The sequence below is a fragment of the Giraffa tippelskirchi genome, chromosome 2, assembly GCF_054371585.1.
Source record: "Giraffa tippelskirchi isolate mGirTip1 chromosome 2, T2T-mGirTip1v1.2.pri, whole genome shotgun sequence".
In the NCBI taxonomy this organism is placed as follows: Eukaryota; Metazoa; Chordata; class Mammalia; order Artiodactyla; family Giraffidae; genus Giraffa; species Giraffa tippelskirchi.
The window spans coordinates 167,995,973-168,021,035 of record NC_137276.1 but is presented as its reverse complement, the minus strand read 5'-3'; the positions used below and the strand labels follow the sequence as shown (position 1 = coordinate 168,021,035).

Below are 25,063 nucleotides of genomic sequence, written 5' to 3'. Positions count from 1 at the left end.
CATAGAATGAGTTAGGAAGTATCCCTTCCTCTGCAATTTTTTGGAATAGTTCCAGCAGGAGAGGTGTTAACTCTTCTCTAAATGTTGGCTACAACTCACCCATGGAGCTGTCTGGTTCTAAACTTTTATTTGTTGGGAGTTCTTAAAATACCATTCAATTTCAACACTAGTTATTGGTCTGTTCATATTTTCGATTTCTTCCTGGTTCAGTCTTAGGAGATTGTACCTTTCTAAGAATTTGTCCATTTCTTCAAGGTTCCCATTTTATTTGCATAAGGTTTTTCATAATAGTCTCTTGTGATCCTTTGTATTTCTGTGGTGTGGACTGTAACTTCTTCCTTTTCATTTCTGATTTTATTGATTTAGGCCCTCTCACTTTTTTTTCCCTAATGAGTCTGGCTGAAGGTTTGTCAGTTTTGTTTATCTTTTCAAAAAACCAGCTTTTAGTTTCATTGATCTTTGCTGTTGGTTTTTTTTTTTAGTCTTTGTTTAATTTATTTCTGCTCTGATGTTTATAATTTCTCCCCTTCTACTAACTTTGGGTTTTGTTTGTCCTTTCTCTAGTTGCTTTAGGTGTAAGGTTAATTTGTTTGAGATTTTATTTCCTGAGGCAAACTTATATTGCTTAAAAACTTCCCCCTTAGAACTGTTTTTGCTGCATCCCATAGGTTTTGGGTTGTTGTGTTTTTGTTTTCATTTGTCTCTAGGTTTTTTGATTTTCTATTTGATTTCTTCACTGATCCATTGGTTGTTTAGTAGCATATTGCTTAGCCTCCACATGTTTGTGTTTTTTGCAGTTTATTCTTATAGTTGATTTTTAGTCTCATAGTGGTTGGAAAAGATGCTTGATATGATTTCAGTTTTCTTAAATTTATTGAAGCTGGCCCTGTGACCCAGCATATGACCTACCCTGGAGAATGTTCCATGTGCACTTGAAAAGAATGTATTCTGCTGCTTTCATATGGAATACTCTAAATGTATCAAGTAAGTCCATTTAGTCTAATGTGTTATCAAGGTCTGTGTTTCCTTATTGATTTTCTGTCTGGATGTTAAATGGGGTGTTAAAGTCCCATACTAGTATTGTCTTACTCCCAATTTCTCCTTTTATGTCAGTTAATTTTTACCTTACATATTGAGGAGCTCCTATGTTGGGTGCAGGTATATTTACAATTGTTATGTTTTCTTGGATTGATCACTTGATCATTATACTGTCTCTCTTTGTCTCTTGTAAAAGTATTTTAAAGTCTATTTTGTCTGATTGATATGAGTATTGCTATTTTAGCTTTCTTTTGATTTCCATGTGCATCAAATACCTTTTTTCATCCTCTCACTTTCAGTCTATGTGTCCCTAGATCTGAAATGAGTCTCTTATAGGCAGCATACATATGGGTCTTGTTTTTCTTCCATTCAGTCTGTATTTTTTGGTTGGAGTATTTAGTTCATTTACATTTAAGGTAATCATGTATATGTATATCCTCACTGCCTTTTTGTTAATTGTTTTGGATTTTTTATTGACATATATTTGATTTACAGTGTTTCAGGGGTATAGCAGAGTTATTCAGTTATATACATATATATATACATCTATTCAACATTGTTTCCTTGTAAATAATTTGAGAATGAGAATGTTTTTGATTTCCACAGTGAAATTTTAATAACTCATTCATAAAATTTTAATAACTCATCCATTTTATGAGCCTTTATTTTTTTTATTATTTTTTTGATATATGGTTGATTTACAATGTGTTAGTTTCAAACATATAGCAAAGTGATTCCGTTGTACCTGTATATATGTTATTTTTCAGATTCTTTTCTGTTATAGGTTATTATAAAATATCGAATATAGTTCCCTGTGCTATACAGAAGGTCCTTGCTTTTTATCTATTTTATTTATAATAGTGTGTATCTGTTAATCCCAAACTCCTAGTTTATCCCTCCTCCACCCTTTCCCCTTTGGTAACCATAAGTTTGTTTTCTATGTCTGTGAGTCTGTTTCTGTTTTGTAAATATATTCATCTATATCATTTTTAAGATTCCACATATAAGTGATGTCATATGATTATTTGTCTTTCTCTATCTTATTCACTTAGTATAATAATCTCTAGTTTGATCCATGTTACTGAAAGTGGCTTTATATCATTGAAAAGAGGGATTTTGAACACAGCTAGGGAGAAGGCAATGGCACCCCACTCCAGTACTCTTGCCTGGAAAATCCCATGGACGGAGGAGCCTGGTAGGCTGCAGTCCATGGGGTCGCAAAGAGTCGGACACGACTGAGCGACTTCACTTTCACTTTTCCCTTTCTTGCACTGGAGAAGGAAATGGCAACCCACTCCAGTATTCTTGCCTGGAGAATCCCAGGGACGGCGGAGCCTGGTGGGCTGCCATCTATGGGGTCGCACTGAGTCGGACACAACTAAAGTGACTTAGCAGCAACAGCAGCATACATCTATTCTTTTCCATTATAAGTTATGACAAGGTATTGAATATAGTTCCCTATGCTCTACAATAGGTCTTTGTTGTTTGATTTTATGTGTAGTATGGATTTGTTTTCTAGGTCTTTTTTTCTTTATTCTTTTGTTCTATTCTCTTCTGATATGACTATCTTTAGTGTATGTTTGTATTCCTTTTTCTTTGTTGTGTGTATATTTATTATAGAGTTTTGGTTTGCAGTTACCATGAGGTTTTTATATAGCAGTCTGGGTATATATGTGATTGTTTTAAGGAGCTCATCTCTTAGTTTCAGTTCAGTTCAGTTCAGTCGCTCAGTCGTGTCCCACTCTTTGCGACCCCATGAATCGCAGCATGCCAGGCCTCCCTGTCCATCACCAACTCCTGGAGTTTACCCAAACCCTTGTCCATCAAGTCAGTGATGCCATCCAACCATCTCATCCTCTGTCATCCCCTTCTCTTGCCCCCAATCCTTCCCAGCATTAGGGTCTTTTCCAATGAGTCAGCTCTTCGCATCAGGTGGCCAAAGTATTGGAGTTTCAGCTTCAACATCAGTCCTTCCAATGAACACCCAGGACTGATCTCCTTTAGGATGGACTGGTTGGATCTCCTTGCAGTCCAAGGGACTCTCAAGAGTCTTCTCCAACACCACAGTTCAAAAGCATCAATTCTTCGGTGCTCAGCTTTCTTCACCGTCCAATGCATTAAAAAAAAACACCTGAGTTTGCACATTCCTCCCCTAATGACTACTATTTTTGATATCATGTGTGTGTATCATGCATGCTCAGTAGCTCAATCATGTCTGACTCTTTGCAATCCCATGGACTGTAACCCAACAGGCTTCTCTGTCCTTGGAATTCTCTAGGCAAGAATACTGGAGTGGGTTGCCATTTCCTTCTCCAGGAGATCTTCCTGATCCAAGAATCGAACCCATATCTCTATCTCTTGAGTTTCCTGCATTGGCAGGTGGATTCTTTACGTTGTGCCACCTGGGAAGTCCATATTTTGCATCTAATTGTTTTGTGTATCCCTTAACTGCTTACTGTAGATACAGATGATCTTAACTACTTGTCTCTCTTAATCTCCCTACTATCTTTGTGTATGGATGATTTCCTACCTTTACTAACTTTGTATTTGAATGATTTCCTAACTTTACTTTACCTTTGCCAGTGAGCTCTTTCATTCCATAATTTTCTTTTTTTGTAATTGTGGCCTTTTCTTTTTTGCCTAGAGAAGTTCATTTTAACATTTGTTGTTAAGGCCGCTTTGGTGGTGCTGAATTCTCTTAGATTTTGCTTGTCTGTAAAGTTTTTGATTTCTTCATCAAATCTGAACAAGAACCTTGCTGGGTAGACTATTTCTGGTTGTAGATTTTTCTCTTTCATTCCTTTAAATATATCATGTCACTTCCATCAGGCCTGCAGAGTCTACTGGAAAATCAGCTGATAGCCTTGTGGGAATGTCACTCTATGTAATTTGTTACTTTTCTCTTGCTGCTCTTAGTATTCTCTCTTTATCTTTAATTTTTATCATTTTGATTTTTGATTACAGTATTCTTGGTGTGTTCCTCTTTGGGTTAATCTTGTATGAGATTCTGTGCTTCCTGGCCTTGGGTGACTTTCATTTCTCAGGTGAGGAAAGTTTTCAGCTATTATCTCTTCAATTATTTCTGAAGCACTTTCTTGCTCTTCTCCTTCTGGGACCCCTATAATGTGAATATTAGTGGGCTTGATGTCGTCCCAGAGGTCTCTTAAACTGTCCTTATTTCTTTTCATTTTTTTCTGCTCAGTGGCAGTGGTTTTCACTATTCTGTCTTCCAGCTCAGTGATCCATTTTTCTGTATCATTTAGTCTACTGTTGATTCCTTTACTGTAGTTCACGTTTCAGTTACTGTATTTTTCATATCTGGTTATTCTTTGTGTTTTCTTTTTTAAAAACTTCTAACTTCTCGTTCTGTGCACCCATTCTTCTTCCAAGAATGATCATTTATGATCTTTATGATCCTTATGATCATTACTCTGAGGTCTTTCTCATGTTGGTAGGCTATCTCCACTTTACTTAGTTCATCTTTTAGGGTTTTATCTTGTTCCTTCTCCTAGAACATATTCCTCTGCTGCCTCTTTTTATCTAAGTCACTAATTGTATTTATATGTATGTGATTGCAGGTCTCTGGGGAGCCCTGGCACTAGTGCTGGCACACTGGTGGCCAGAGACAGGGTCCTGATGAATCTGAGCCTGTTGCCCACCCAGTGGCAGGTGAAGCAGATCTTGGGATTAGTACCAGACTACTGGTAGGCAGAGCTGATTCCTGGAGTCTTGCTGCACGACCTAGGAGCCCCAGAGTTCATTTCAGACCTGGGAATCATTCCAAGTTGAGAACCACTGCTCTTACCTAACGGTTTGCATCTTGGCCAAAAGAGATTCTAAGAAATAGATGCAGTCTCCCCTTGGGACATCATCCTCTTCAGAGACAGGGACTTGGAACAAAGCTCCTGGACATTCATTCTCTTCTAGTAAGGAATTGTTCTGGAGCCTTCTGGCTTCTGAATAAAGTCATGATTGAAGAAGTTCTGGGTTCATTAAGGTATCTTTTCCTAGGAAGATAAGTCGGTTTTGCTTTCTGTTTACAACTTTAACAGAGCCCTTCACTTTCTGCCTGTCAAATTAAATAACACATTATATTCACTAGAATTATTTCAGCAGGAGAGCCTTGGTCCTTCTTAGCTCAAGTGACAGTTGAGAGCATGCTGTAAATAAATATGACTTCAAAGTCTTACCTGTACTGTAACTTCTTTGTGAATATCCCAGCAGAAATCAGGCTGGTATGTACTGATGGCCCTAATAGGTGCTTTATACACTTTACTAAGGAAAACCTGCCATAGTCTGACTTGTAGGTGGTCCCAAGACACCATCAAGCCCAAAGCACAATCTCACGAGTCACCCTAGCAGTCTCTTCTCTGGGCCTGGGCCTCCATTCATCCTTGTGCTGGTCGTTCTGAACAGGCACTGCTTAACATATCCGTTCTTGCTCCCTGTAGAATGGAGGGCAACCTTGTGACCTTATTTAAATGCATTTTACTTTTTTATGTTCCCTCAAATGGAAAATACATCACTTTTCCTGAGGATTACAGCACTTCAGTTGGAAATACCAGTCCACATAAAACATTTGTCAACATGGGTAGTTGTGGTTGGTGGGATCTCAGATGCTCTTAATAGAGCAATTCAATGTTCTTAGCAGTTGTCCCTGGTTCCTCCCACCCTGCAGGCCCAGCTTCAGTGCCTAGAGGACTCCATCCACATTGCTCCCTCACTGGATCCAAGCTCTTACATCAGTGTGTATATGCTTTCAGGAATCTTCTCCTACCATCTGCAACACCCTGGACCTTGTGCCTCCTTCCATGCATTTTTAAAGTACTTTCCTCCCCCCAGTTTCAAAGGTAATATAAGGAGGCAAAAAAAGTTAGCACTCAAATTCATTCATCTAGATATAATCACTTCCTAAATACTACTGACTTCACATTCCAGGATGTCCAGCTCTAGGTGAGTGTGAGAGCAATATGTGAACCATGAACTTCCAGATGTTCAAGCTGGATTTAGAAAAGGCAGAGGAACCAGAGATCAAATTGCCAACATCCGCTGGATCATCGAAAAAGCAAGAGAGTTCCGGAAAAACATCTATTTCTGTTTTATTGACTATGCCAAAGCCTTTGACTGTGAGGATCACCACAAACTGTGGAAAATTCTGAAAGAGATGGGAATTCCAGACCACCTGACCTGCCTCTTAAGGAACCTGTATGCAGGTCAGGAAGCAACAGTTAGAACTGGACATGCAACAACAGACTGGTTCCAAATAGGAAAAGAAGTATGTCAAGGCTGTATATTGTCACCATGCTTATTTAACTTATATGCAGAGTACATCATGAGAAACGCTGGGATGGAGGAAGCACAAGCTGGAATCAAGATTGCCGGGAGAAATATCAATAACCTCAGATATGCAGATGAAACCACCCTCATGGCAGAAAGTGAAGAAGAACTAAAGAGCCTCTTGATGAAAGTGAAAGAGGAGAGTGAAAAAGTTGGCTTAAAGCTCAACATTCAGAAAACTAAGATCATAGCATCTGGTCCCATCACTTCATGGGAAATAGATGGGGAAAGAGTGGAAACAGTGTCAGACTTTATTTTTTTGGGCTCCAAAATCACTGCTGATGGTGATTGCAGCCATGAAATTAAAAGACGCTTACTCCTTGGAAGGAAGGTTATGGCCAACCTAGATAGCATATTTAAAAGCAGAAACATTACTTTGCCAACAAAGGTCCGTCTAGTCAAGGCTATGGTTTATCCAGTGGTCATGTATGGATGTGAGAGTTGGACGGTGAAGGAAGCTGAGCGCCAAAGAACTGATGCTTTTGAACTGTGGTGTTGGAGAAGACTCTTGAGAGTCCCTTGAACTGCAAGGAGATCCAACCAGTCCATCCTAAAGGAGATCAGTCCTGGGTGTTCATTGGAAGGACTGATGTTGAAGCTGAAACTCCAATACTTTGGCCACCTGATGCGAAGAGCTGACTCTTTTGAAAAGACCCTGATGCTGGGAAGGATTGAGGGTGGGAGGAGAAGGGGATGACAGAGGATGAGATGGTTGGATGGCATCACCGACACAATGGACATGGGTTTGGGTGGACTCTGGGAGTTCGTGATGGACAGGAAGGCCTGGCGTGCTGCAGTTCATGGTTTGCAAAGAGTCGGACACAACTAGCGACTGAACTGAACTGAACATACTACTGAGTAGGCCAGTTTTCTGTCCTGAGCCCATTAGGACTCCACATACCCTGCCCTGATGCTCACCAAACACTCAGGTAGTAGAACTGGGACCCATTGCCTACCTGCAGAATCACCAAGATGAAGCAGCCTTCTGTTTAGACTCTTCCCTGTTAGGCCTTTTAGCTTTCACATAAGAATGGTAATTTAACCCAAAACGTTCTATCAAGGTACATAGGTCTGTATTCAGCAGACCAGTTATAGGAGGCACTTGACAAAGAGCACAATCTCAAGTTCATTGTCACTCATTTTTACCAAAACATTAGTTAAATGTTAAGGGATCATTGCCTAAAGGATCTTTCTGCTGTACCAGATATCCTGAAATCTCTTCCTGGTTCAAGGCAGAGAGCAAAAGCTGGGTATAAAGAGCACATTGTTTAACTCTCCCATGTTTGTTTTCTTTCTGAATTGTGCTTGTGTTGAACCTTATGAAGCTCATTGCAGTGTGGCTCAGATGGTTAAAAAAAAAATCCATCTGCAATGCAGGAGACCTGGGTTTGATCCCTGGGTTGGGAAGATCCCCTGGAGGAGGGCATGGCAACCCACTTCAGTATTCTTGCCTGGAGAATCCCCATGGACATAGGAGCCTGGTGGGCTACAGTCCATGGGGTCTCAGAGAGTCGGACATGACTGAGTGACTAAGCACAGCACAGCACATTGTCAGGATGTTATTCAAAATGTCATTATATCATATACTATCTTCTTAAGAACCTCAGGGAGAAATAGATACTGATTCATTTTAGCACTGGCTGCTAAAGTGAAACTACCGAGCCAAAACTGGGCCCACCATAGCAAGTGTAGATTAACATGTCTTGCCCTTTTTTGGCTTTTTTTTCTTTATTTTGCCTTATTCCAGGCTCCATTTTTCATCTTCATACTTTTTTTTTTTTTTTTTTAATTTTTAGTACTTTAAATTTGTGCAGTCCTACTGTGTTTTTTTTTTTTTAAGTTCAGGTATGGTTAATTTACAGAGTGGTGTTTTAGGTTACAGCATAGTAATTCAGTTATACATAATACATACTTTTTTCAGATTCTTTTCTATTATATTACAAGAGATTGAATATAGTTCCCTGTGCTACCTAGTAGATCCTTGTTTATCTAATATATATGTGTATATCTGTTAATCCCAAACTGAATTTATCCCTCCCCCTCCATTCTCTTTGGTAACCATAAGATTATTTCTTATGTCTGTGAATCTATTTCTGTTTTGTAAATAGGTTGATTTCATATTTTATATTCCACATCTAAGTGATATCATGTGATATTTGTCTTCCTCTGGCTTCACTTAGTATGATAATCTCTAGGTCCATCCATGTTGCTCCAAATGGCAGTTTTCATTATCTTTTTCAGCTGTGTAATATTCCATTTTGTTGTGTGTGTGTGTATACGTATATGTGTGTGTGTGTAACTGTGTCATCTGTGTCTTGGCTATCGTAAATACTGCTGCTGTGTACATTAGGGTACATGTATCTTTTAGAGTTTTTGTCTTTTCTGGATGTATGCTTAGGAGTGAGATTGCCAAATCATATAGTAACTTTATTTTTGTTTTTTAAAGGACCCTCCATACTGTTCTCCATAGTGGCTGTATCAGTTTTCATTCCCACCAACAGTGCATGAGGGCTTCCTTTTTCTCTGCATCCTTGCCAACATTTGTTACTTGTGGTCTTTTTGATGTCAGCCATGCTGACAGGCTTGAAGTGATACTTCATTGTGGTTTTCTTGATGATTCTTGATGTCTTTTTATGTGCCTGATGGTTTCTTTTTAGGAGAAGTGTCCACTTAGGTCTTCTGCCCATATTTAATTGGGTGGTTTGTTAAATATTGAGCTGTATGTGCTGTTTGTATATTTGGGAAATTAAGCCTTTGTTGATCACATCAGTTGTGAATATTTTCTCCCATTCTGTAGGGTTTTTTTTTTTTTTACATTTTGGGTATGGTTTCCTTTACTGTGCAAAAACTTATAAATTTAATTCAGTCCAATTTATTTTTGCTTTTCTTTCTTTTACCTTGGGAGACTGACCTAAGAAGATATTGGTAAGATTTATGTCAAAGAATGTTTTGCCTGTGTTCTGTTCTACGGATTTTATGGTATCATGTCTTATATTTAGATCTTTAAGCCATTTTGAGTTTATTTTTGTGTATTTTGTGTATGGTGTGAGGGTGTTTTGACTTCATTGATGTACATAAGGCTGTCCAGCTTTCCCAAACCACTTACTGAATAGACTTCTTTTCTCCCTTGCATATTCTTGCCTCCTTTGTCCAAGATTAATTGATTATAGGTGTGTGGGTTTCTATATTCTGTTCTATGGATTTGCATGTCTGTTTTTGTGCCAATACCATGCTGTTTTGATTACTGTAGCTTTGTAGTACTGTTTGAAGTCTGAGTGTGTTATGCCCCTAGCTTTGTTCTTTCTCTTCAGGATTGCTTTGGCAATTCTGGGTCTTTGTGGCTCTATATAAATTTTAGGATTATTTGTTCTAGTTCTGTGAAAAACATCATGCATAGTTTGATAGGAACCACATTAAATCTGTAGACTGCTTTGGGTAGTATGACCATTTTAACAATGTTAATTCTTCCAATCCAAGACTGCACTATGATGAATAGAAGTGGTGAGTCAAATGTCCTTGCCTTGTTCTAGAATTTAGTGGTAAGACTTTTAGCTGTTCATTGTTGAGTATTTGGTTGACTATGGATTTGTCATAAATGCTTTTATTCAGCATTTTTATTATTTTTAAAAATTTCCTCTGTACCTACTTGGGTGAGAGTTTTTAGCATGAATGAATACTGAGTTTTATCAAATGCTTTTTCTGTATTTGTTGAAATGATCACATGGTTTTTGTCTTTCTTTTGTTAATGTGGTGTATCACATTGATTGATTTGCATCTGTTGAACCATCCTTGCGACCCTGGATGATCATGGTGTATGATCCTTTTTATGTGTTGTTAGATTCAGTTTCCTAATATTTTTTTGAGTATTTTTACACCTATAATTATCAAAGATACGGGCCTGTAGTTTTCTTTTTATAGTGTCTTTGTATGATTTTGGTATGAGGATGATGGTGGCTTCATGGAATGGCTTTAGGAGTGTTCCCCCCTCTATAATGTTTTGGAGTACTATGAGAGAGATCATCGTAAGTTCTATGTTTGGTAGAATTCTCCAGTGAAGCCAGCTGGTCCTGGACTTTTGTTTGCAAAGAGTTTTGTTTTATTATTAGTACATATTCTATTTCAATTCCAGTGATCAGTCTGTTCAGATTAGTTAGTTATTTCTGCTTGATTCATTTTTGGGCTGTATGTTTCTAGGAACTTGTCCATTTCTTCTAGGTTGTCCAGTTTGTTGGCATATAATTGTTCAAAGTATACTCAATGTTTTTTTTTTTTTTCTTGTATTTCTGTGGCATTGGTTATTATTTATCCTTTTATTTCTTATTTTGCTTATTTGGCTCCTTTCTCTTTTCTTGTTTAGCCTGGGCAGAAGTTTTTTGATTTTGTTTATCCTTTCAAAAAATGAGCTCTTGATTTTAATGATCTTTTTCAATGTTTTTTCTTAATCTCTATTTTATTTCCTTGCTGATCTTTATTTTCTTCTGCTATGGTTTTGTTTGTTCTTCTTTTTCTAGTTCTTTTAGGTGGTTGGCTAGGCTGTTTGAGATTTTTCTTGGTTTTTGGTTGTTTTTTTTTTCAGTTTTCATAAGTGTTTTATTATTGGCAGATAGCACCTTTAACAGTTAAATACATTTAAGTAATGTATAGTCTTCCCAGGTGGTGCTGGTGGTAAATAATCCACATGCCAGTGCAGGAGATGCAAGAGACATGGGTTTGATCCCTGGGTTGGAAGGATCCTTTGAAGGAGGGCACGCAACCTATTCCATATTCTTGCCTGGAGAATCCCACGGACAGAGGAGCCTGGTGGGCTGTAGTCCATAGGGTCACAAAGAGTTGGACATGACTGAAGAGACTTAGCATAGCATAGCAGTGCATAGGAGACCACACAACTGCAGCATTGGTAACTAGGTAGATAACCTTTTCAACTAGAAACCAACTAATAAGTAACCATCTAAATATTTAAAATACAGCTCTTATTTAGATCATCCTTTGTTTTGATCACCTTGGGTATATGGAGCTCCTGTTGGTCACACTGCAAATATATTAAAGCCAGATCTTCTGATACCCATTCCTGGAGGTTTCTTTCATCCTCCAGCTCCAGAGCAAGCCCAGGTTTGTGACCTCCAGCATTATACCCTTCCCATCTACCAGAGCAGACAATGGAGGCTTCATACCAGGCCTCAGATTCTGAGTGTAGCCTATTCCAATTAAACTATAGTTGTTGACTTTTGCAGAAATTGAAGCAGTAGGATCCAACTGATATTTAGCTGCAGTGCCAAAGCTACTGTGGCTGGTTCCTGATGTCCAAGCAAGGTTTATTGAAGTGTGAAAATCTTCACATACTTTTGGATAAATTGATTCTCTAAATTCTTTCCCATCATTGGCATAGTGTGTAGCTGGAAGTCCTCAGTCCCACTATCTTCATCTCCACCCCTTTATCATGGATGATTTATATAAAAATATAAAGTGAATTGTGAAAATGCTCCATCCTCCCAAAAGTCCTATGAGATCTTTGGGTCTTACCTCCTTTTTTTATATTTATGGGCACCACTCCACTCTTGATTTGTGGGACACAGAGATTTATACCCTCTGGCAACTCAGAAATTTTAACTTTGTCTCATGATCTCATTGTATTGCTAGGTTTGAGATGCTCGATGCTGCAAAGAACAAGGTCCGGGTGAAGATCAGCTATGTAATGATTGCCTTGACAGTGGCAGGATGCATATTGATGGTTATTGAGGGAAAGAAGGTAAGAGTGGACTTCCCGTCTATCTTTATGTATTTTCCACAAAAGACCTAGAGGAAGTCAGGGGTTAACTCTTGTATTTATTCTCGATGATGAGGAAGTCACTTCCTATACAAGAAATGATAAGAAACAAAATAAAATATGGTAGGACCAAACCTGAGAGTATCATGCCTGGAGATAAATAGCAAATCCTAACTTTGGCATGCTGAAGAACTAAAATAGTTTTGGTTAAGTAAAAAAAGTTTTTAGTTGTCACAGGTATCATTAAGGAATGTGAAACAAGGTGTATGACACTGGCATATATACTGATATCTCCTTGTATGTCTGTAAAGCACTCACAGTACATGGGCTTATTGATCCTCACTCTGCCTTAGTCTTGGTGAGTGTTCTTATCACTGTTCTCTACTTGGATGTTCCAACTAGGCCATCTGTCTAAGCTCCTAGGCAGTACACAGGCATTCAGGTCCACAAATCCAGTCATTATTAATGAGTATCTTACCGTCTTCCAGGTACCTTGCTATTATCTCAGTTAAATCTTACAACACTGCAAGGTAGATACTATTATTAGGACCTCATTTATAAATGAGGAAACATAGCTTAGAAAGCTTAGTAACTTACCCAACTTCACACACATCTCCCTAATAGCAGAGCCACAGTTTGAATCTAGACCTAGTTGAGGTGATAGGAAAAGTATTCCCACTTGTGCTCATTTTATAACAGGTATTGTTAAACTTGGGCTTAGTGGTTAAGAATCCACCTGCCAATGAAGGAGACTCAGGTTCAATCCCTGGGTTGGGAAGATCCCCTGGAGTTGGAAATGGCAACCCGCTCCAGTATTCTTGCCTGGAGAATCCCATGGACAGAAGAGCCTGGCAAGCTATAGTCTATAGGGTTCCACAGAGTCTGACACAACTGAAGCAACTTAGCACAGCACAGCACATTGTTCAACTTACTTAATCACCACAATAAATCTGAGAACCTAAGAGGTCAGTTCTCTTATCCATGTTTTGTAAAAGAAGAACCAAGACTTTGAGATGTTACTTTTCCCAATGTCACATAGTTAGTAAGTGGAAAGACAAAAATGTACAGCCAAGTTTGGCAATTACTATCTTGTCATTAAAATACAGATATTTTTCTGTGCAGAGTACTGGCCAACCCATTATTCTAATATCATGTCTAATTCTATATATCACAGCTTCTACATGGAAAGAAATGTCTTATATCTATTGTCAAGAATTTAAAGGGTTCTTCTGCAAACCCACCGATAACTTATATGCAGTGAGTCCAGAGTAAAAGTGAACTTCTGACTCTCTTTAGAGTCTTGGAATAGAAAATACCAACCATTTAGGCTGATATTATGACAGCATGGAGGGCAAGTGTGGAGGCCTGGGTGAAGTTCTCTTGACAACCATGTTCCTACCCCACTTCAGTACTTTTCCTGTCTCCCTCTTTGACTTTTCATGCTTAGCTCTCAGACTGAACCTACAGAACCATATAAAACAGGATATAGGCGTTCTAAGAATTCTGAGAAATCTGCATTGCTTTTGTCTACTTGATGATGCTAGCTGAGTTTAAATACTCCAGAAACAGATCACTCCCTGGGATTCCCCCCAGCCTCATGAAAGGGTATGCACTGTATAAAGAGCTCCTCTCCTGTCCTATACCATAAATATTATTTCTCTTTTATGGAACTGTCCGTTTCTGAAAAGTTGGTAAATGTTACTGGAATGACTAACTTCTGAACTTACTGTGATTTAGGAGAGAGAAATTAGCCATTGTGTTTTGTCCTCTTCATCATCTAACCATTCTGATTCTCTGCCCCCTCCATCCTTAATTCTGAAGAAAAACACCACCTTATAGGGTGCTGGTTTCACTCATTTGTTATGAAAATTTGAAACTGGACTGTTTATGTAAGCTTCACAGAGATGTAACAAGTCAGAGGGAGGGAAGTAAGGGAAGAGGATGGTTGCATCTCCTCCACTGCTCTTTACTCAGAGGATGGAGTGGCAAGGTAGACACTGCTGGGAGTCATCAAGGGTAGTGAAATCTGGGATCCCCAAAGCTGAATGTTTTCGGTAAAAGAGGAATAAGGAACTAGAAGGGTGTGAAAGTATACAAATGAGTTGGGGATGGAGAAATGGTAGCGACAAAGAAAAGTGAGAGGAGGAAAAAAGGGGGTAGAAATGGAAACAAAAAGGTATTTAATACTAAAGAGAGAAAAAGAGAAAGACAAGGGAATATATTATAAAGGGAGAAGAGCGGCTAGAAGATGTAAACAGAGAGACCAGAAAGGAAGAGAAGGCAGAGGTGTGGCATTTCTCTTGTGCTTGAATGGACGGACTGCCGTACTAGGAAGCATTAGAGGAGGCAGAAGGCACATGGAGAGGGCTGCTGTGCCCGGTGCCCAAGCATTGAACCATTCCACCGTGCCTGTACTTGCCACATCAGGTAATGACATCCTCCCCGAACCGGCATAAATAATCACTTGTTCACATTCGTTTCACTTTAGGCTGCCAGAAGAAATGAGACTTTAACAAGTCTGAACCTAGAAAAGAAAGCTCGTCTGAGAGAAGAAGCTGCTATGAAGGCCAAAACAGAGTAGCAGGTGTATCGGTGTTGGTTGGATTTTGAAGATCTAGAAATAATGCTGCAGCAGTAGGCCTTACTAAAAAGAATGTGGTATATGAGCTTCTCTATTTCCACTCTAGAGCTACAAATAAATTTTTCTTAAATGACTTGTCTGTATTTTATAACTTTGATGTAGGTTAAATGCAGCCTGTTTTTTCAAGAAAATGGAGTGAAAAGTGAGATGACTTATTTGAACTTTATTATTAACTCTTCTTTATAGTCAGGTCCCATATCCTACTTTAATTCCCATTACCAAAGTGACATCTCCCCAGAAGCCAAATGGTTTGTGTGTCCTCATTTCTGGAGAGGTAAGGAGGGGCAGCTGAGTATGCTGCCTGCGTGCACATCGAAGAGCTAACCTCCCCGAATGCCCTGGTTCTTCTCAAGAGCTCTGGGAAGCAGCCAGACCACACTCTGCCTTTGTCAGGTGTGCTGGTAAACAGACGCTTTTAGGAGAGCAGTCTTTGAAAAAGTCCTGGCAAGGTGATGATGGCATTCTGGCCACAAGTTTCTGAGGATTTTGAAATCCCAGCACCATGGAGTTGCTTGGGACCAGCACAGTTGCCTCCTCTGCTCTGTGGCTTAGAATTCCTAACTGGTCCTTGCCTTCTACTTTTTTCCTTCCACTTTTACACTAAATTTCTCAATTATGAAAAGCTATCAAATGCATTTTATTAGTGTTGAAAAATAAGCGTATGTACGTCATGTATATCTTATTTAGGTCGACGGGATGCCAAGTTGTCTCATATTTAGGTATGGATGCTGGTTTCTATTTAAGTATTTCATTTATTCTCACATGCTTCATGAGTTTTAAGGGATGGCAAGTCCTTATAAACATTCAGAGGGTTGTATCAGATTAAATAATATATGCAGCTGTTTGGGAACTTAGTTTAATAAAATACTCAGTAAAATCTAATGTACTACTCTACAGCCTCATAATCCGTCTGATAACTATATCTGTCTATATAGAGTACTTTGACCTTAGCTTTTAGATACTAAGCTCTTTGATTTTTATCACTTGCAAATTTATCATCAAAAAGCATTACTTTATATACATTTTAGCAGATTAGTCTTCCTTGATTAATACTTTGGAATACTTACATCTTACCTAAATGTAGATTTTAAATATGGGTAAATCTAATGTATTTTTAAAGTAAATCATCTTCATAAAACAGTACCATTTTAACTTATAAAGAAGCATTTAAAAAAATTTTTAAGTGTTGTATTCTTAAAGATTTATTGTTGTAAAATGTTTAAGTCAAAAGCTCAAAAATCCTACCATGCAGCAAGAATTTATATCATTTTGTGTCAGCTATCCTATTTAGTAACTTATAATACTGACTGCCTCTTTTGGTGTTGAATATAAATTTTATGACCAGAATTTAAGACCTTCCCCCATCTAATCCCACTTCTCCCAGTAGCCTCACATATTAACTTCTGAGTAGTCACACACCCTGCTAGTAATTGTAGTATCTTATATTGCTTACAACTTCTCAAGCAAATCAGATTTCATGAGCACTATTATAAGCAACGAGGGCAAAACTGTCTTCTTTTGTATTCTATAGTACCCACTTTCAATTAAGTGATTGTCATTACTATTTTTTGCTTAATTTCTGAATTATTTTTTCATGTTTATCATGTCTCTACAGGTAAAGGGGGCATAAAACATTTTCCAATTTATATTTCCTATAAGCCCTGTTTGAATGAGTTAACATGTGAGGCTATGGCTAGGTACTTTTAAGTTTTAATAAAAATAATAGTATGGGGAATTGACTCCAAAAGTTATTGAAATCAGGCAACAAGTGAAGTTGTGATGGTGGTATAATTCATTGTCATTAATCAAACATTACTTGAGTCCCTTTTATATACAAAAACTGAGAATACAAAGATGAATAAAACATACTTAGTCTACAGAGCTCATAATTTACTGGACACATGGCCTGTGAAACCATTACAGCACAGGCAGGCAGTGATGGTTCCACAAAGTGGTGATTTCTGAACTGAGTTCGTGGCATGGGCAGAAGTGGGTAGTTCAGACATAATAAGAAAGAGGCTTTACTACTCAGACATTGAGCTTGCGCTGAGAATCAGGATAGGGCAGTCTGACATGGTAGTGAGAGGTAAATGCCTCTCACAGTAAAATACCTTTATTAATTTTGATTTGGTTTATTTTTACTTTTTATCTTGGTAAAAAGACTCAGAACAAACACAACCATTACTTGTTTTTCCCAAATTGCAAACTTGATTCCACAGATCATTTCACATCCCATCATGTAGGCTGTCACTTAAACTGTGGGAGTAACATATGACAAATCTCCAGTCCACCACCATCCCAGGCTTATTCTCTTCTGATCTCCCAAACCAAATACCTTGGAGTTATTCCAAACTCCCTTGCTCCCCTCATTTAATCAGTCATCCTGTTTTGTGAGCTTGACTTCTAAATTTTATCAAATACAATGATCCTCTAGTCATTGAAAGGAATAGAATGAGAATCTGTTCAAGGACAGACACAAGAGATTAATCACAGACATCAAGATTACAGTCAGAAACCCTGGGATCTAAACTTGCATTTCCAACTGTCTTCCTTTGTAAACTGAGGCTACAGTTCTTAAATTCTTATAATGCAAGACAATGTTAAAAACACCAAAATACATGCCATAATTGAGAGAACACCATCTTTTAAAATACCTAATCTTTTTTTGGCCAGTTTGACTCTACCACTTGATTTCTAAAGGGTTTAGTAAGTACTCGTCCACAATTTAACTGTTTTGTCATTTCCTAATGCTGCTGACGCAATGATGTTTTCTGTAGGATGACAAGCTGCTGAGATTACCACATCTGTATGACCTTGTAATTTCTGCACAATCTCTTTAGTTTTAAGGTTCCAAATGTATACCAGGTTATCCTCTGAACCAGAGACAATCCATTTTCCACCAGTAACTGAAAAACTGGCAAATATGCAGTATTTCTCATTCTTGTGACCAGTATATGTCTTCAGGCATCTGCCTCTGCTGTAATCCCATAGTTTAAGAGTATTGTCCAAAGTTGCAATGAGAATATATTTACCATTTGGAGAAAATTTTACAAAAGAGACAGGAGGGTTATCATCATCAACAAGTGCTTTTAAACACTGACCTGATGCAGCATCCCAGATTCGACAGACACCATCATAACTACCTGATACTATCAAGGACCCACTACAATTAAAATGAACAGCAGAAACTGGGTCAGAATGAGCAGACAAAGTCTTAAGGCACTTGCCTGTTTTCACCTCCCATATCTTCACACTTTCATCAAAAGATCCTGAAATGATGAGGTTGGACGGTGGATTGAAATTACAGCAAAACACGTAATTACTGTGCCCCTTAAGTGTTTTCAAACATTTTCCAGATCTCACATCCCAAATTTTTAGAGTTTTATCATCTGAGGCAGAAACAAGACGACTGGAATCTGATGACCAGGCAACATCTGATATTTCAAGATTGTGTCCTTTAAGTGTTTTCTCGTATTTTCCATCATAGGCTCCCCAAATTATAATTACTTTATCAGCAGAAGAACTTGCTAGCCATTCTCCATTAGGACTAAACTTAACTGATGATACTGCTTCCGTATGTCCCTCCAGAGTGAATTTCAGAGCGTAGTTTGGTTTTTCAGACACTGGCTTGCTCTGATTGGCAAATGAGGGGAGAGCCGGGTCGGCTTTCGCACTTCCTGACTGCTCTGGAGCTGTAGTCATGACTCTTAAGCTCGAAGTCGGTAGGTTGGCTAGATGTCCGGTCTTGAACCAAGCAGTCCGTATTTTGGCTTTGTATACAGCAAAATGAAGATAAAAAACATCTGACTCAAAACAAAAACAAAAAAAAGTCTTTTAGTGACTAATTTCTGGATCGTTTTTAAACGACGATATACACTGGTTCAGCAGCACAGCTTGGACCTTTTCTTCGCTGCTGCTTCTGTAAACAAATACTTTAGAAGTACTATTAAAACGGTCCCGTGCGCTGTCGGCAAGTAAGGTATTAATGCTGGGTGTTTCGTGACTATATAACGCGCTTCAAAGCTGCAAGCGGTGGGGTGGGGGGAAATTGACAGAAACTATTTTTCACCGCTTCTCCCCCCCAGCTCTGAAATATCTGAGTACTGAGCACGCCTACCTGCCAGACTTTAGACACTGTACTTTGAGCATGAATAATCGCCGCTTTAAACAAGATTTCAAAAGCTAAGCAAAAACCTGCATACACACGATTTCCTAAAGCCCACACCTGCGGCCGACGCTCCAAAACAGCAGCGTAAGGAATAACGCGTGCGCATGACTGCCGGGAGCTGGGCGCTTGCGCAGGCAGCGTCGGGCGCATGCGCAGAGGATGCCCTGCGCACCGCTTCCGAGCCGAGGAGGTTTGTGGGAGAAGTCCGTTTACGCTTGCGCAAAAGCAGACGTTGGGGTTTCCTTCCGGCCTCTGGAGGAAGGGCTTCTTGCAGACCTCTCTGGATAACGTGGAAAGCTGTATTTCGGAGACGATTCATTACTTTTTGGAAACCGTATGACGAGAAAGAACTGAATTTTGAGATGCCTGTAGGCATGGATTTGGATGTAAGCCGTTCACACTGCGCGTTTCTTAGCCTTCCTGGGCCCGCTCAGCGCCGGTGACTCCGTATAAGCTTCTGCTGCACAGGTGGCTTTCGTTCTCTTCTCCAGCTGTTATGTAGTGCCTGGTGGCGGGTTCGAAGGCCTGCAAGTAGGCGAGGGCAACGTAGCCAAATTTATGCCCAGATTTAAATGTGTCCCCTAAGTGTTTCGGGAAGGATAAAAAATACGTTTTAGAGGCCTTTAAAGGCTAGCGCCTAGGTAGCCTGATATGGTAGTGCCGGGGGAAATGAGCAAACATTTTAGCACTTCCTTATGGTTTAAATTTCCAAAGACAAGGAAAGCTAAGATCTGCTAGGTGCTTGGAACTTTTAGGTGGAATGGGGTAAAAAAATGTGTAAAGTGAAAGTGAAGTCGGCCAGTCGTGTCCGACTCCTTGCGACCCCGTGGACTGTAGCCTACCAGGCTCCTCTGTCCATGGGATTTTCCAGGCAAGAATACTGGAATGGATTGCCATTTCCTTCTCCAGAGGATCTTCCCGACCCAGGGATTGAACCCAGGTCTCCCTCATTGTAGGCAGACGCTTTACTATATGAGCCACCAGGGAAGTAAAAAAAAAAAAAAAGTGAAAAGTTACTCGTAATTAGGCTTTAGCCAGCCCTCCCTAATTTTAAGAAGTGATTAGTGTCTGTGAAATATGTGAAGGATACGTGCTTTTCAGATGTTGTTTAGTCGCTAAGTCGTGTCTGACTCTTGCGACCTCATAGACTGTAGCCCTCAGGCTCTTCTGTCCATGGAATTTTCTAGGCAAGAATACTGGGGTCGGATCAAACCTGTGTCTCCTGCATTGGCAGGCGGATTCTTTACCATTGAACCACCAGGGAAGCGCTTTCCAGGTGTAAATTATTCTTTTACTCAAGAATAGGTTTACGCAAAATGAAAGCCTGACTAGTTTCTCCAATCCTTTATAGACTATCCCTTGGTATGTGCAGGTTAATTGGTTCAAGGGCCCCCTTCCCCTCCCTCCACACATCATACCAAAATCCACTGGATGCTCGTCTTTTGTATAAAATGGTGTGGTGTTTTTAGATAACCTACTTATATCCTTCCCTATAAGTCATCTCTGTATTACTTACAATACTTAATACAATATAAATGCTATGTAAATAGTTGCCAAGATAAGCAAGTTTTGCGTTTTGGAACTTTATGGATATTAGGGGGGAAGATTTTTCATCTGTGGTTGGTTGAATCTGAGGCTGTGTAACCCACATAGCACCCCACTCCAGTACTCTTGCCTGGAAAATCCCATTGACAGAGGAGCCTCGTAGGCTACAGTCCATGGGGTCGCTGAGTCGGACACGACTGGGCAACTTCACTTTCACTTTTCCCTTTCATGCACTGGAGAAGAAAATGGCAACCCACTCCAGTATTCTTGCCTGGAGAATCCCAGGGACGGCGGAGCCTGGTGGGTTGCCGTCTATGGGGTCGCAGAGTCGGACACGACTGAAGCGACTTAGCAGCAGCAGCAGCAGCAACCCACATAGGGAAGGCCGATCCTAATGCTCAATCAAGAGTGCCTAAGAGAGGCTGTTTGTGTTCTGTTTACAAGGTTTTCTTGCTAGCCGGTTGAAGTCAAGAGGCAGATATGTCTCATGATGTTTTGTCAGTCAAGAATTAAAGCATTTGGAAACAAAAGTGTCCCCTATCTATACTTATTGGGGATAATTGAAAGTCTTGTTTTTATAAGCACAACAGCATAATTACACCTATAATAAACTAGTAAAAACCTCATTACTTAAACACCCTATTACTCTAGTTTGGAATTTAGACAGTTGTTGTCTTAGCTAGTGCAAATTAATGATATAAACACAATGAGGTGCTGAGAATGGGAGGAGCATCTTTAAAATGGTTTGGAGCATCCGTTTTTATACATTATTTTAAACTGATTAAACCCCTCCTGCCTCGTCTTTCCTGCTCCTGTTTGATAGGGTTAGTGTGATTTTTACTGGGAAGCTTAAAACACTAAATTCATTAAAAAATTTAAAAGCGCTTCACAGAATAAAGCATAGGCTTTGTTTCAAAGAATATAAGTAAATCTGTATTTTTCCAACACAGAGTAAAGAAAGGAAATTGTTGTTTAGTTGCTAAGTCGTCTGAGTCTTTGCAACTCCATGGACTGCAGCATGCCAGGCTTCCCTCTCCTTCACCATCTCCTGGAATTCTCTCAGATTCATGTCCATTGAGTAATTAAACAAGGTAAACACATAGTATGAGGACTAGGATGGGTGTTGGTACTGGAGTATATTTAGCCCACTAGAAATGTCACAAGCATGAGGGATAAGGGGGCACACAATTAAGAATGTGTTGACAGGAATATCCAGAAATAATTTTTCATCAGATTTTCAGTGGAGAAATTTCCATTATTCATTTTTCAGTATCTGGAATGTTGTATGAATAGTATCCGGAACTCCGTGTAAAGAAAATGCTATGAATATAACTAGTTAAATCTTATAGTCATGTTCTAACACTCACATATAGTCCTGATATTGTATTCATTACAAATTAGAACAAGGAGTATCATAGTTTACTTCCTTGGGAAGAGGGGAGCATCAGCAAATGTGGAGTGTGTAGGAACAGGAAATACTAATATAAGTAAATCCAAAGTGACTGAAACCATAACTGGAGATTCGTATTTGGGACTCTTCGAGCGAAGTTCTTCCCTGGTGGCTCAGACAGTAAAAAATCTGCCTCCAGTGCAGGCGACTCGGGTACTATCCATGGGTTGGGAAGATACCCCTGGAGAAGGGAATGGCTACCCACTCCAGCATCTTGCCTGGAGAATCCCATGAACAGAGAAGCCTGGCGGGCTACAGTCCATAGGGTCGCAGAGTCGGACATGACTGAGCGTCTAACACACAAGAAATGTTCATTTGGTTCTGTTTTTCTCTTTTTGCTATGTTTAGTCCTCACCAGATAAGTGATTTTATAAGTTTCTCTCCCATTAAAGTTTCTTTAAATTTCCCATGAATGTTTTAGGACTGAAAGTCTCATCCATCTGTGGTTGAAAGGTTTATGCTCCTTGCCATCCAGTAAAGTTGGAGCTAGTCTTAAGTAGAAATATTGCCACATATATGTGTTAATATACAGTATTTGTTTTTCTCTTTTTGACTTACTTCATTATGTATAGTAGGCTCTGGGTTCATCTCTTTTTGACTTACTTCACTATGTATAGTAGGCTCTGGGTTCATCCACCTTACTAGAACTTACCTAAATCTGTTCTTTTTTAATGACTGAGTAATATTACACTGTATATATTTACATCTTTATCCATTCATCAGTTGATGGACGACTAGGTTGCCATGTCCTGCCTATTGTAAACAGTGTTGTATGGCAAAACCCAGCACAACATTGTAGAATTTTTTTTAATTAAAAAGACACAAAGAAATACTGCCACAAATGGGTCATTTTTTTTATATTAAAAAAAACTGGGAGGGTAGGTATGTGTGCTAAACTTTAACATGGCCTAGGGGTGAGTCCTATACTACAGAACTTGACTGACTTCCTTCATAGTAAGTCTGATTGCCAAATCCAGACCTCAAAAATCAAGCATAATTGAACTCTGAACATAACCAGTTGCTTAAGACCACCAACAATTTAAATATATGAAAATCTCTTTGGGCTAAATATGGGGTGGCTATCTAAACTTTTTTAAAATGAAAGAGGGCACTACAATAATTAACAGGTGTTGATTTAAAAACCAGGACTGCCCTCAGAAAACCAGAACAGTGTGGACTTCCCAAGAGGGGTCTCATCATTGTAAGTTAATCTTGCAAGATTCCACACTCTGTATGCTAATTCGCACTCCAACCTGTCCAGATCCCTCTCCATTATTGTGGCCTTCTGGGTTTCCATTTACCCATAAATAATGCTGGGCCCAAATGTGTTAAATAAGGCAGTGATCCATACTGACACCCTCTGGGCTCCTTTGGCTTCCTCAAGTTAAGTGGAAAACGATTCAAGATCACAGAAATGACCACATATTGATTTTAAAATTAGAAGAATACTTTTTTCCAAAATGGCGAATGAAATGGGGACAACAGTCATCTAAGCAAGCTTTAATAAATTTGTAAACCCAGCAATTGTGTACTATGGATGATCGTGTAGTCTGTAGAAACTAAGAATGTTTTAAGACTGTTTTCAGAAAAATACCTGGTTAGTGAAATCTCTCAAAAATGGTCAAGAAGCAATCACAGTGAATAAATACATCTTTTTGTTTCTACTGATTTGTCACTTAAACTGTTGGAATGCATAAAGAAAATATTCTCATGCAGCAATCTATGCAGTGTGTAAAAAGGAAAAATTGAGTAGTCTAAGGCAACCACTAGTTTCCACATTTGTTGGATATAATCAGCCAAAAAATTTTTTCTTGTGAGTATGCCAAAAGAAACTGATGAGCTATTTCTGGTGTATATATAAACATGGGGTTGGTAATATTAGTTACCCAATAAAATATACCCATTAACTTTTCTCAGAAGGCATTTTTGAGTTTTGGTTTTTTTTCTTTATGTAGCAAAACTTGTGTTAGGACAGTGTTTGGTTTTGTAAACTTAAGGTCAAATTATGTCTCCAGAAAGGGAACTACATATAAAACACATGCTGAGACACTAGCTTTAAGAGTTGTTCATCCTGGTTTCAAACAGCAGCATAAAGGAATTCCTTTGAGCTTTCTTTTGTAACCAAGTGAAAATCACTCAGTTGTGTCTGACTCCTTGCGACCTCATGGACTATACTGTCCATGGAACTCTCCAGGCTGGAATACTGGAGTGGGTAGCCCTTCCCTTCTCCAGGGGATCATCCCAACCCAGGGATCAAACCCAGGTCTCCCACATTGCAGGCGGATTCTTTACCAGCTGAGCCACCAGGGAAGCCCAAGAGTACTGGAGTGGGTAGCCTATCCCTTCTCCAGGGGATCTTCCCAACCCAGCAATTGAACCAGGGTCTCCTGCATTGCTGGCAGATTCTTTACCAACTGAGCTATCAGGGAAGCCCAGTACCCTTTACTAATATCACATAGATGCACATTCCTTCAGTCATTTAATATTTATTGAATGTCTACTGTGTGCAAGGCACTCATCCATGGCCTGACCAACCACATTCAAGTACAATGAATCATTAGAACCATTCCAAATCAAAGTGTAAAAACACTTTGAAAAAGGACATAGAGTGGTCAAAATGACGAGGTAAGCAAAACATAACAACATACATTAAAAGGTCATTTTTTAAACTTTTGGACACTCCTTGGGTTGATAATCCTTTAGGAAGTCAGCTGTGTTAAATTCACATCCATGGATGGCACTGCTTTTTATGGCAACATTCTTCATTCCAAAGCCTTTTCCCTCTGTGTCAGTACTTTCTACATTTGAATTTGTTGAATGGAAACATGTTTCTGAGTTTAGCTGTTATGCTACTAAACTCAATGAATCATGTTATTTTTAACTTGTCAAATCATAGAGAATTTTAGCACCACAGAAGAGGAAAGATGTTTGGATTGAGTCTCTACACTCCGGATTGTGTAGCCTAAAAGCAGTTCATACCTGATTTAGTCATTTCAAGGTGCTGATAAGGAAGAATAAGAAAGAAGGGCCCAACAAAACAAGTAACTTGGCCCAGCTGTGGCTGCTGTGTCCTGTTCTGGGAATTCTTGGCACAGAACACTTGTGACTGCTGCTTTCTTC

The 25,063-nt window shown here is 39.2% G+C and overlaps 2 protein-coding genes across 9 annotated transcripts in view; one reads left to right on the top strand and one right to left on the bottom strand.

Annotated features, from left to right (window-relative positions):
* Positions 1 to 14,853, top strand: part of FAM162A (family with sequence similarity 162 member A) — a 39,068-nt gene extending 24,215 nt beyond the window's left edge. For all 5 annotated transcript variants that reach the window (XM_081571795.1, XM_081571799.1, XM_081571796.1 and 2 more), the window contains 2 exons: positions 12,013 to 12,121; positions 14,628 to 14,853. In XM_081571795.1, the coding sequence (XP_081427921.1) occupies positions 12,013 to 12,121; positions 14,628 to 14,720 (202 nt within the window). In that variant the 3' untranslated portion in view covers positions 14,721 to 14,853. The remainder of the gene's footprint in view (positions 1 to 12,012; positions 12,122 to 14,627) is intronic.
* Positions 14,854 to 16,849: 1,996 nt separating this feature from the next.
* WDR5B (WD repeat domain 5B) lies at positions 16,850 to 19,080 on the bottom strand. Of its 4 annotated transcripts, none has more exons than XM_081571793.1 (2): positions 19,006 to 19,080; positions 16,850 to 18,587 (listed from the first exon to the last, which is right to left on the bottom strand). In XM_081571793.1, exon 2 carries the CDS (start codon positions 18,480 to 18,482, stop codon positions 17,484 to 17,486), a length of 999 nt encoding a protein of 332 aa, XP_081427919.1. In that variant the 5' UTR covers positions 18,483 to 18,587; positions 19,006 to 19,080; the 3' UTR covers positions 16,850 to 17,483. The 4 variants fall into 4 exon arrangements, with proteins under 4 accessions (XP_081427919.1, XP_081427916.1, XP_081427918.1 ...); XM_081571790.1 differs by having other exon boundaries at positions 16,850 to 18,583; XM_081571792.1 differs by having other exon boundaries at positions 18,898 to 19,029.
* Between the last annotated feature and the right edge of the window lie 5,983 nt (positions 19,081 to 25,063).

What these genes read in the sequence shown, in the direction of transcription:
- WDR5B (XM_081571790.1), bottom strand. Translation starts at nt 19,054, where the DNA reads ATGCGCACGCGTTATTCCTTACGCTGCTGTTTTGGAGCGTCGGCCGCA. An exon ending in TTTTGGAGCGTCGGCCGCAG is followed by an intron (nt 18,584 to 19,005) that starts GTGTGGGCTTTA and finishes GTTTTGAGTCAG; the next exon opens with ATGTTTTTTATCTTCATTTT.